Genomic DNA, 11804 nt, shown 5'->3' with positions numbered 1-11804 from the left:
GATGGGTGACGGTGCCATCTGTTGAGGGCACTGGGGACTTTGGGGGAGGAGTGACCGGCTCTGCCTGGGTTGGGTGGAGTTTGGAGAGAGGGGATATGATGGGTTGGGGTTTTGTGGTAGGGCAGCAGGGGCCGGAGACGGGCCCAGAGCTTGGGTGGGGTGTGGGTGGAGAGAAGTGGAGGCACTGGACCGAATCTCCTTGTGCCCTTTCTTTCTGTCCCTAAGTGCTCCCTCCCCAGGGGTAGAGCCCTGGGGAGCAGATACTATGATGACAGTCCAGCTGAAGCCTCAGCCCCGCCTGGGATGTGTGAGGGTGGTGGCGAGGCCAAAGGGCTGGTGCCCAGAGGACGTAAACCCCCTTCCTGTTCCCATCCCAGGCCCACAAGGAGCAGGGAGGGAAAAGGCTGCACCTGCCAGTGGAGGATGATGGCTTTGGGGCGCAAGCTGCAGGCTCCTCCATGCTGGGAGGAGGTGCCGCAGGTGCCCGAGCCCTCGTGGCTCATGTCCTGATGCGTCCCTCCTTTCCCTTCTCAGTGGTCCATGTCTACTGTACTAAGTGCTTTACATGGCATTTCACTAGGTCCACAGCCTTAAAAAGAGGGAGCAGGTGTCCACATGCTCCAGATGAGACGGAGGGGACCGCTGCTCCTGTCTTGAGGAGGCTTCCACCACCTACCAGCCAGACGTCCTCGGTAATCCTAGCACCTCTGCCACAGGGCACTAATGCCTAGTTCCTGGGTTGTAAAGGGCTGTGCCCCAGTCCCCCAGCAGGCCCCAGTGAACATACGAGAAAGGATGGAGGCCGCTGTCTGGACACTCAGGACATGGCAGCGTTTTGCTGGGACAGTCATCTGCCCCTCAGGAAAAAGGGTGCAGGTGGGCAGGAGGCCCTTAGGTGACGCCAAGGGGAGCCTGCATGGGCTCCACGTGGTGTGCTCCCTGCCCATCCCTCTGGGCTCGATGCAGTTCCCCAGGTGGTGGTTTGGGTTTTCACTCCAGCCTCAGACTTCCTTCCTCAGCCCCAGCCCCCGGATGTGGTGACAGAATCGATACTGTACCGACCTCAGCTACCCCCAACGGCCGTACACCAGGAAGAGGGGCTCTTCTGGCAGCCCCCATCCCCAGCCAGCCCTGCCATTTCCAGTCCTGCCAGCATCCCAGCCAGACAGGTGGCCCTTCTCTTAGAGCTCAAACCTAGGCCTTGGCTTGTCAATCAAAGGGGTGGGTGGGGCAGCTTCCCTCAAGCAACTTCACTGTGGGTTCTTGGGCAAGACGTTTTGCTTCTCTGAGGCTTCAGCTTATTCTGTGTAAACTAAATGGTAGCCACTATTTGATTATTAGCTGGGGAGGAGAGATCAAGCCTGACCCCTGTAGCGGCTGGAGTTTTACAGCAGGGCCCACCCAGCACCCAGTAGGTCCTCACAGATACTTGCTGGGTGACTGAATGGGTGTGCCCACCCATCAAAGCCTGAGTGCTGGAGGTGGCCACCCCTTTCCGCATATTATCAGAGACAACCACCTCTTACTGAACTGCTGCGTTTCCAGGCACCCGTATACCATGGCGTCGGCTCCCACCATCCCATGTGGGGTCAGTCCTATTACAGTCCCAACAGATGGAGGGACTGAGGCTCACAGAGAAGCCACTCACCTAAAGTCACATGGAGAGAAAGACACGCACACGTACTCCACATCCCCAGGAGACACACTGCATCTATGAAGTGGTATGGGTGTGCTGTCCTCCCTCGGGGCAGCCCCACACTATCCTAAGGCGGGGTTGGGGTGGGCGGGGGGATGGACCCTCCCCACCCATCCAGTTAGCGCCATGCACCTTGCCCACCATCGCTGGAGACAGACCTAAGGCGAGCCCTTCCTACCCATCTGGAGGCCTTGGTCTTTCCATGTGTTAAATGGGCTGGGGCGGGGGGGACGCTCTGCAGCACCCCCTTCCCTGGGCTGGGACGCGGCGGGGAGGGCAGGGGTGACGCTCGGAGAACAGAGAGGCCGAACCCAGAGAGCGGGCCGGGACCTGATACCGATTTCCCACCCGTCCCCTGCCACGGGCGCCGGACGCCTGCCGGAGAGGGCTCCCCTCCTTAAAGGGCCAGTGGCCTCCAAGCCCGACGCCTGCGACTAGCGGTAGGTGATAGTGTTTCCCCTCCCTGTCCAGCGGAGGGAAAAGTTAACTTTCCAGGCTTGGCTGTGTTCAGGGAAGGAACTGGTCTCGCCTGCCTGCCCTCCATCTCTCACACCATCCCTTGTCCCGGACCCTGGAGGCGGAGGTCCAGCCCCCAACTCGGAGGCACAGGGCCCACCCTCCCCTTCCGCCCCCGGCCCGTCGGCAGGCTCCGCCCCTCTCTGGCGTCGCCGAGGCCCGCGCCGATTGGTCGACTGCACTGTCGCTCCGGACACTTCCTCCTGGGCCGCCGCCGCCGCCGCCGACTTAAACTTTGGAGGGGGAAAAGAGCTACTGGCGCCTGGCGACCCTCCCTGCCCCCCACCCAACCCCGCTCCGGCAACGCCCCCTTCCTCACGGCTCCCGACCGAACTTTTCTCCAACTTCTGCGACTCGTGAGATTCCCTTCTACCCACTCCGGCCCTCGGGACCCCTCTGCCCATCCCCTGGCCGGTCGGGTCCCTGCGAACCCCTTTATCTCTGGAATCCACTCGGTCCCCGACTCAGAGACTCCTGCCCTCCACCCCCAAGGTGAATTCCCCCGGGCCGCCTTCTGAGTGGGATCCTCTTCTTGGAGCACTGGATCCTGGGATTCCCTCTGCCCCCTTCTCAATCTCCCTCCTCTAGGGAAGGGGCCTTTGAATCGCGGGCTCTCCTGATCCCTGTGACCCCGACCTACTAGATTTCCTCTTAGGCTTCTTGGAATCTCAATCGCTGGGACCTCCAACCCACTACTTTTCTCCTTTCTGATCTTCTGGGAGCCCTGGATTCCGGGCCTCTGACCCACTATAGTGCCTTTCTCTCCTTCCCAGGACCCCGCCATCCTCAGGTCCCCTCCGCCTGCCAGATCTTTTCTCGGATCCCCGCTCTCCCACCACCTGCTCACGAGATCCCGGGGATCTAGAACCCAGGGTCCCCCGGGGCCCCCCGGCCGGGTCCCGGGTGGGTTCCAGGCGGCCGGTCCCCGGCCTCCCCCCATGGCCGCCGCCCCCTCTTATCCCGCCGGGCTCCCTGGCTCTCCCGGGCCGGGGTCTCCTCCGCCCCCCGGAGGCCTAGAGCTGCAGTCGCCGCCACCGCTACTGCCCCAGATCCCGGCCCCGGGTTCCGGGGTCTCCTTTCACATCCAGATCGGGCTGACCCGCGAGTTCGTGCTGTTGCCCGCCGCCTCCGAGCTGGCTCATGTGAAGCAGCTGGCCTGTTCCATCGTGGACCAGAAGGTGAGGGCGCAGGCTCCCTGGATCCAGCTCGGGGAGAGGTTGAAGGAGGGGGCGCTGGCAGAGGGGTCTGGGGCCTGGTGTGCGGAAGAGGGAGGAAGGAGACCTGAGCTTTGGGTGATGGAGGGATAGGGGGCATTGCCCCCCTCCATTGCCCCTCTCCCCACCATACCTTTGAGAGAGGACTGGGCAGGGGTGGGGTGCCCCAGAGGCCTCCCCAAATTTCATGTCCCTGCATGTCGTTGTTTTCTGCAGCAAACAGGGAGGAAGGGAGGGGCCAGCCAGGTGTAGACAGGGGAGGAAAGGGCAGCAGATGTCGGCGGACCTCCACGTCCAGGCCCATCCCGGGCCTCCCATTTGGTGGAAACAGGAGAAATTGAACCCGGGCTGGCCATGGTGATCCGGTGACATGTGTGGGTGCAGGTGCTTGAGTTAGCTGCCAGGGGCAAGTGAGGTCTCGGAGCCCAATTCTGCCCTCCCCTAAGCCTGAGATATGTGTGGAGGGGGCAGGCACTCCTACAGACCCTGGGGACTCTATTCCCTTTCCTAGTCACAGTGCTGTTAGCCTACTCTTAATTTTGGACACCAGGGTCCCCAGGGTGGGCAGCTGGTGTTATGGCAAGAGGAAACCAGGTGGAACTCCACGTCTAAACCGTGAAATGTTAAAAGAATAGTGGGCTTCTGTGTTGGAGTACTGGACTGTAGAAATGTTAGAATATTAGAATAATAACTTGTTGGAATATGCATCCTAGGCAATTAAATTGCCCCCATGTTCGTGTTCAAATATTAGAATTCTAGGTTTGTGAAATAGTAAAACATTAAAATGCTGGAATATTAGATTCCTAGATTGTTGAATCCTAGAAAGTTAAAATGTTAGAATTTTGGAATGCTGGATGGATGAGGTCCTTGAATTCTAAAGAATTCAAAGAGCACAGTCCTAGCTTGTCAGACTCCTAGAATATTAAAATATTAGATTACCGCTTATTTAGGTTATTGAAATCCTAAAATGTATAGTGATACCAGGTTGGAATCTAGAATGTATAATTCTATAATGTGAGCATGTTGGAGTCCCAAAATATCCAAATTCCAGAATCTTTTCAGACTCCTGGAAATGAATCCTTTGGGCATCAGAGAAATGTGGGGAACTGGGCCAGCTCCCCCATTCTACAGACAAGGAAACTGAAGCTTAGAGAAAAACTTCCCAAGGGGTCAGGGCCAAGGCATTCCTGGTCTTCTGTGGACTCTCTCTTAGCAGTGAGAACTGATAGGGTTTTGCCCACCAAATGCCTAAATCCAGCAGGCCCAGCTCACCACCCCAACTCAGCCCACTTCATGGGAAGCTGGTGGCAGTGGGGGTACGGGGGCAGATTGTCCCTTGGGTGAACTTCTTTGTCCAGTGCTCAAGTCCCCAGCCTGCCCCGCTCAGGCTTCACCCCAGTTTTATTTTTCTGCCAGGTCCAGGTGTGTTAGGGCCGCGTACCTTCCTTCCCGAGGCCCCACCGGGGCAGTTTCACTTTCTGTTCTACTAGGTTTCATTTCCTGCCCCCAGGCCCCCAAAGCTGAGGACCCAGACACCTGGGTCCTTTGAGCATTGGGTGGCAGGCGCCCTCCTTATCTCCAGCGCCCTCGAGTCCAAGTCCCCCGCCCCCCCCCCACTTTCCCAGGAGCCCCGAAAAGTCCTCCTTCCAGCTCGCCCCACCCCAGTGCTGGGCCTGGAGCCAGGTAACTGGGACAACAATAGACAGATCCAGGAAGGAAGCTGGGGGGCGGGTGTGTGAGCCTGGGGAGGAGGCACAGGGGAGGGAGTGTTCATTCAGCATCCCCTCCCACCTCCGCCAGGTTCCGGAAAATTCGAGGTGTCCACGCTCCCGGAGCCACTCTCCCTCCCACCCCAGCTCCCCCTTCCAGCCACCAAACCCACGCCGGCGCCCCCTCCCCGTACAATTGGGGCGCTGGCATCCTGCCCGGCTCGCGCTGGGGTTGGGAGGGGGCAGGCAGGAAGCGAGGGCCTGCGGGGTCTCTGCGTTTCCGGGGGAAACAGCCGGCCCTGCCCTGGGAGGGTCACAGTCCGCCCGCTGCTGAAGGCGGCTCTGAGCTTTTCCGTCGCCACATCCCTCTCCCGCCCCTCAGTTCCCTGAGTGTGGCTTCTACGGCCTTTACGACAAGATCCTGCTTTTCAAACATGACCCCACGTCCGCCAACCTCCTGCAGCTGGTGCGCTCGGCCGGAGACATCCAGGAGGGCGACCTGGTGGAGGTGGTGCTGTCGGGTGAGAGGTGGTGGCCGGCCTGGGGGCGGGGCCTCGGGTGGGGGCGGGGCATCTGGGGGAGGAGAGGGTAGGGGGAGTTAGAAGTCAGGAGAGGCCGGGTGTAGTGGCTCACGCCTGTGATCCCAGCACTTTGGGAGGCTGAGCTGGAGCTGGGGGGATCGCTTGAGCCCAGGAGTTCGAGATCAGCCTGGGCAACATAGTGAGATTCCATCTCTACCCCTTTCTCTCCCTCTGAAAAAAAAAAATAAGGAGAGTTGGGGGCTTCTGGAAGATGGTTACAGAGTGGGGTCATGAAGGCGCTCTTTAGGGACTGGTCTAAACTTTCATTTATGGATTAGGATGCTAGTGACACGCTTTGTACAGTTTGAAAATTCATTGAGCTGTGCACTTGTGATGTGCGGCCTTTCCTGAACATATGTTATACTTATTTATTTATAAAACTAGTCAAGTGCAGTAGTTAGAAGGGGGAAAAGAGGAGAAGAAGGAGTTGGATCTGTAACTGACTGTGTTATGCTTTAATATAAAGGTAAAAAATGGGCCAGCTGCAGTGGCTCACACCTGTAATCCCAGCAGTTTGGGAGACTGAGGTGGGAGGATCGCTGGAGCCCAGGAGTTTGAGACCAGCCTGGGCAACATAAGGAGACCCCATCTCTTAAAAAAAAAAAAAAAAAGTTAACCGGGCAAGGTGGCACACGTCTGTAGTCTCAGCTACTTGGGAGGCTGAGGTGGGAGGATTTCTTGAGCTTAGGAGTTTGAGGCTGCCGTGAGCCACGATCATGTCACTGCCTGGGTGACAGAGAGAGACCCTATCTCTAAAAAAGAAAAAAAGTAGAAAAAGAAAAAAAAAAGTTATGAGGTCCATGGCTCCTGCCACGAAAATGCTAAATTAAATCAGAATCTCTGCAAAGTGAGATGGGATCTGCACATCAGTATTTTTAAAAGCCCCCAGGTGATTTTCTAAGACACAGCCAGAAGCCAGTTCACCCACTCACTATTCCAGTAGTATAGATGGGCATGCTCTCAGCACCTTAGAGCAGTCTATGGCCCTTGGTCCCTCTTGAGGGTGGGGGCAGCTGCCTTTTTCATGGCTGTCTTCCCTGCTGCTCCTGCATACTGCAGTGCCCAGTGAAACCGGCTCAATGAATGAATGACAGAAGTCTGGATTTACACCTTTAGTGACCTTGTTCAGGCTTTAAGTACTCTTTCATATCATAAGCTGGCCTCACTTGAATTTTTATCTTCATCCTTGTCTCTCCCCTAAACCTGAGTTTTGTTTTGTTTTTGTCATTTTTATTATTTTTTGTTTTTTTAGATGGAGTCTCGCTCTGTCACCCAGGCTGGAGTGCAGTGGCGCAAACTCAGCTTGCTGCAACCTCTGCCTCCTGGGTTCAAGCCATTCTCCTGCCTCAGCCTCCCGAGTAGCTGGGATTACAGGCACCTGCTACCACACGTGGCTAATTTTTGTATTTTTAGTAGAGACGGGATTTCACCTTGTTGGCCAGGCTGGTCTGGAACTGCTGATCTTAAGTGATCTGCCCACCTCAGCCTCCCAAAGTGCTGCGATTACAGGTGTGAGCCACCGCTCCCGGCCCTGTTATTTTGTTTTGAGGCAGGGTCTTGTTCTGTCACCCAGGCTGGAATGCAGTGGCATGACCACCACTCACTGCAGCCTCTACCTCCCAGACTGAAGCAATCATCCCGCCTCAGCCTCCTGAGGTGGCTGGACTACAGGCATTACAGGCATGCACCACCACACTGGGCTTTTTTTTTTTTTTTCTTTTTTTAGACAGAATCTTGCTCTGTCACCCAGGCTGGAGTGCCGTGGCATGATCTTGGCTCACTGCAACCTCTGCCTCCCGGGTTCAAGCAATTCTCCTGCCTCAGCCTCCTGAGTAGCTGGGATTACAGGCACGCGGCACCAGGCCTGGCTAATTTTTGTATTTTTAGTAGAGATGGGGTTTCATCATGTTGGCCAGGCTGGTTTCGAACTTCTGACCTCAAGTGATCCGCCCACCTGGGCCTCCCAAAGTGCTGGGATTACAGATGTGAGCCACCGGGCACTGTCTATCCTTGTTCTTTTTTGTTGTTGGTGGTGGTATTTTTAATTAAAAATTTTTTAATTTGGTAAAATATACATAACATAAAAATTACTATTTTAGGCCGGGTGCAGTGGCTCACGCCTGTAATCCCAACACTTTGAGAGACCGAGGCGGGCAGATCACCTGAGGTCGGGAGTTTGAGACCATCCTGGCCAACATGGTGAAACTCCGTCTCTACTAAAAATACAAAAATTAGTCGGGTGTGGTGGCGCATGCCTGTAATCCCAGCTACTCCGGAGGCTGAGGCAGGAGAACTGCTTGAACCCGGGAGGCGGACTTATGGTGAGCCGAGATCTCACTACTGTACTCCAGCCTGGGTGACAGAGTGAAACTCTCAAACAAACACAAACAAAAAAGCCCACAACATTTTAAGCACTTTTAAGCGTACAGTTCAGTAATTTAAAGTTCATGCACACTGTTGTGCAGCCAGTCTCCAGAACTGTCATCTTGCGAAGCTGAAGCTCCTTGCCCGTTAAACAACTCCCCAATTCCCGCTCTGTCCCTGCCCCGGGCGTAGGGATATATGTGTTTTGTTCAGGTGGAGCTGGGATTTGAACCCAGGCAGAATGTAGTATGAGAGCAAATGAAGGAAGGAAGGAAAGATCACACCTTGCGGCTGGGAGGACTGTGAGAAATCAGGGAACGTGGGGTCTGGAAAAGCTTTGGCCTACCCCGCCTCAAGCATCCACCCCTATTTTCCGCCTACAGCCTCGGCCACCTTCGAGGACTTCCAGATCCGCCCGCACGCCCTCACGGTGCACTCCTATCGGGCGCCTGCCTTCTGTGATCACTGCGGGGAGATGCTCTTCGGCCTAGTGCGCCAGGGCCTCAAGTGCGATGGTAAGAGCTAAAGGGTTGGGGGCGGGGCCTGGGGCGGGGCTCTGCACCGGGGGCGGAGCGTAATGGTCCTGGCACGGGGACAGCGTGGGGAGGAGGAGCGGGTCTCAGAGCTGGGGGCGCAGCCTAGGAAGTAATAATGGGAAGAAGGATGGGCCCAGAAGCAGAGCTTGGGGAAGGAGTGGTGGGGCTGGGCCGGGGCTCAGGTCTAGGGGCGGAGCCTAGGAGGTGGAGCTGGGAGGGACAAGTAGGGGCCTAAGAACAGAGCCTAGGGGAGCAGAAGAGGGTGGGGCCTCTATCAGGGATCAAGCAGAGAAACAGATCCCGTAGGAGATATATATTAAGATATTTATATGCAAGGAATCAGCTTACAGAATTGTGTGGGCTGGCTAGGCAACTCAAATCCGGCTGGGCACAGTGGGGGAGGCCAGTAATCCCAGCACTTTGGGAGGCAAAGGTAGGTGGATCACTTGAGGCCAGGAGTTCAAGACCAGCCTGGGCAATATAGCAAGACTCTGCCTGTACAAAAAATAATTAGCCAAGCATGGTGACAGACACTTGTGGTCCCAGCCACTTGGGAGGCTGAGGCGGGAGGATCACTTGAGCCTGGGAGCTCGACGCTGTAGTGAGCCCTGATTGCACCACTGCACACCAGCCTGGGTGACAGAGCGAGACCCTGGCTCAAAAACAGGAAAAAGGCCGGGCACGGTGGCTCATGCCTGTAATCCCAGCACTTTGGGAGGCCGAGGCGGGTGGATCACGAGGTCAGGAGATTGAGACCATCCTGGCTAACATGGTGAAACCCCGTCTCTACTAAAAATACAAAAAATTAGCCGTACGTGGTGGCACACGCCTGTAGTCCCAGCTACTTGGGAGGCTGAGGCAGGAGAATTGCTTGGACCTGAGAGGCGGAGGTTGCAGTGAGCCGAGATCGTGCCACTGCACTCCAGCCTGGTGACAGAGTGAGACTCCTTCTGAAAACAGAAACAAAAACAAAACAAAAAAAAGAAAAAGAAAAAAAAAATCCATCCTATCAGGAAGGGCAAGTGGGAACTCAGGCACAAGCTGAAGCTGATGTCCACAGGTGGAATTTCTTCATCCGAAAAGTCTCTGATCTGCTTTTTAAAACATTCAGCTGATAGAATGAGACCCACCTAGAACAAGCAGGATCACCTCTCCCACTTACAGTCAGCTGATTATGGATTTTCATCACATCCAGAAAATACCTCCACTGGGCCGGGTGCGGTGGCTCACACCTGTAATCCCAGCACTCTGGGAGGCCGAGGCAGGTGAATCACCTGAGGTCAGGAGTTCGAGACCAGCCTGTCCAACATGGTGAAACCCCGTCTCTACTAAAAATACAAAAAAGCCGGTGTGTTGGTGGACGCCTGTAATTCCAGCTACTCGGGAGGCTCAGTCAGGAGAATCTCTTGAACCCGGGAGGCAGAGCTTGCAGTGAGCTGAGATTGCACCATTACACTCCAGCCTGGGCAACAAGAGCAAAACTCTGTCTCAAAAAAATGAAAAGAAAAGAAAATACCTCCATGGGGCCTTCTCTTCCCAGTTCTTCCTGGAGTCGGGGAAAAGCTAGGTTGAGAAGGTGAAAAGAAAAAACAAACCTTGACTGGGCACAGTGGTTCACACCTGTAACCCCAGCACTTTGGAGGCTGAGGCAGGCGGATCATGAGGTCAAGAGATCGAGACCACCCTGGCCAACATGGTGAAACCCCATCTCTCCTAAAAATACAAAAATTAGCGGGCGTGGTGGCATGTGCCTATAGTCCCAGCTACTTGGGAGGCTGAGGTAGGAGAATCACTTGAACCCAGGAGACAGAGGTTGCAGTGAGCCGAGATCGTGCCACTGCACTCCAGCCTGGCAACAGAGTGAGACTCTGTCTCAAAAAAAAAAAAAAAAAAAAAAAAAACACACAAACAAACAAACCTTCATGGCAACATCTAGATTAGTGTCTGAATAACTGTGGATCTCGCCTAGCCAAGCTGACACATAAACATGACTATCAGGGTCCATCTCTTGTCAACCTGGCACCTGTCTTAGTTTGTCAGGGTTGCCTTAACAAAATACCACCCTGCATGGCTTAAATGACAGACATTTACTTCTCAAAATCCCTGGAATTGTGAGAGGCTGGAAAGACAAAGATCCAGATTCTGGCAGGGTTCTGTTTCTGGTGTAGCCTGCTTTCCTGCCTTGCAGAGGGCCATCATTTCACTGTGTGCTCACATGGGACATGGAGAGAGAGATCCCTGGTATCTCTTCCCTTTATAAGGAAGGCCAGGCATGGTGGCTCATGCCTATAATCCCAGCACTTTGGGAGGATGGTGGATCGCTTGAGTCCAGGAGTTCGAGACCAGCATGGGCAACATGGTGAAACCCTGTCTCTAAAAAATACAACAAATTGGCCAGGCATGGTGGTGCATACCTCTAGTCCTAGCTACTCAAGAGGCTGAGGTGGGAGGATCACCTGGGCCTGGGAGGTTGAGGCTGCGGTGAGCCGTGATCACACCACTGCACTCCAGCCTAGGTGACAGAACACGATTCTGTCTCAGAAAAAAAAAAAAAAAAAAGGTTACCAGTCCCATTGGATTACAGCCACACTCTTTCGGCCTCAATTAACCTTAATTACCTCCATAAAGGCACTGTCTCCAGATGTAGTTGCATTGGAGGTTAGGGTTTCAACATAAGAATTTTGGGGGAGACATAGACATTTAGTCTATAACAGCACCCATACATATCTCCTTAAATCATAGTTTAAAAATATACAGGTTTTCTTTTTTGGAGACAGCGTCTCAGTCTGTCACCCAGGCTGGAGTGCAGTGGCGCGATCTCAGCTCACCACAACCTCCACTTCCCAGGCTCAAGCGATTCTCCTGCCTCAGCCTACCGAGTAGCTGGGATTACAGGCACGCGCCATTACTGCCCGGCTAATTTTTGTATTTCTAGTAGAGACGGGGTTTCACCACGTTGGCCAGGCTGGTCTTGAACTCCTGACCTCAAATGATCCACCCGCCTTGCCCTCCCACAGTGCGGGGATTACAGGCATGAGCCACCGCGCCTGTCCAAAACATACAGTTCTTTAAGCCAAGATGTCTCAAGGTTCAGCCCAAGTGTCAAGATCTATATAGGTCCTCTGTTCCTGTTATTCATGCTTCTGAGTGAGAATGTTGAAATCGGGGCTCTGCCTACAGATGAAGGC

The 11804-nt window shown here is 54.9% G+C and overlaps 1 protein-coding gene across 6 annotated transcripts in view; it reads left to right on the top strand.

The window, feature by feature from the left end:
• The first annotated feature begins 560 nt into the window (after window positions 1-560).
• Window positions 561-11804, top strand: part of PRKD2 (protein kinase D2) — a 44708-nt gene continuing 33464 nt past the window's right edge. The window contains exons 1-7 of one of the 6 annotated variants that reach the window (XM_063600425.1): window positions 577-692; window positions 1006-1169; window positions 1546-1721; window positions 2343-2568; window positions 2986-3390; window positions 5518-5656; window positions 8464-8595. In XM_063600425.1, the coding sequence (XP_063456495.1) occupies window positions 1714-1721; window positions 2343-2568; window positions 2986-3390; window positions 5518-5656; window positions 8464-8595 (910 nt within the window). In that variant the 5' untranslated portion in view covers window positions 577-692; window positions 1006-1169; window positions 1546-1713. Of the gene's footprint in view, window positions 693-1005; window positions 1170-1545; window positions 2705-2985; window positions 3391-5226; window positions 5657-7887; window positions 8038-8463; window positions 8596-11804 lie in introns of those variants that run through there. The other 5 variants (XM_063600426.1, XM_055104306.3, XM_034945996.3 and 2 more) reach the window with 5 other exon arrangements.

Source organism: Pan paniscus, chromosome 20, assembly GCF_029289425.2.
Source record: "Pan paniscus chromosome 20, NHGRI_mPanPan1-v2.0_pri, whole genome shotgun sequence".
Taxonomy (NCBI): domain Eukaryota; kingdom Metazoa; phylum Chordata; class Mammalia; order Primates; family Hominidae; genus Pan; species Pan paniscus.
This window is presented reverse-complemented; position numbering and strand designations above follow the sequence as displayed.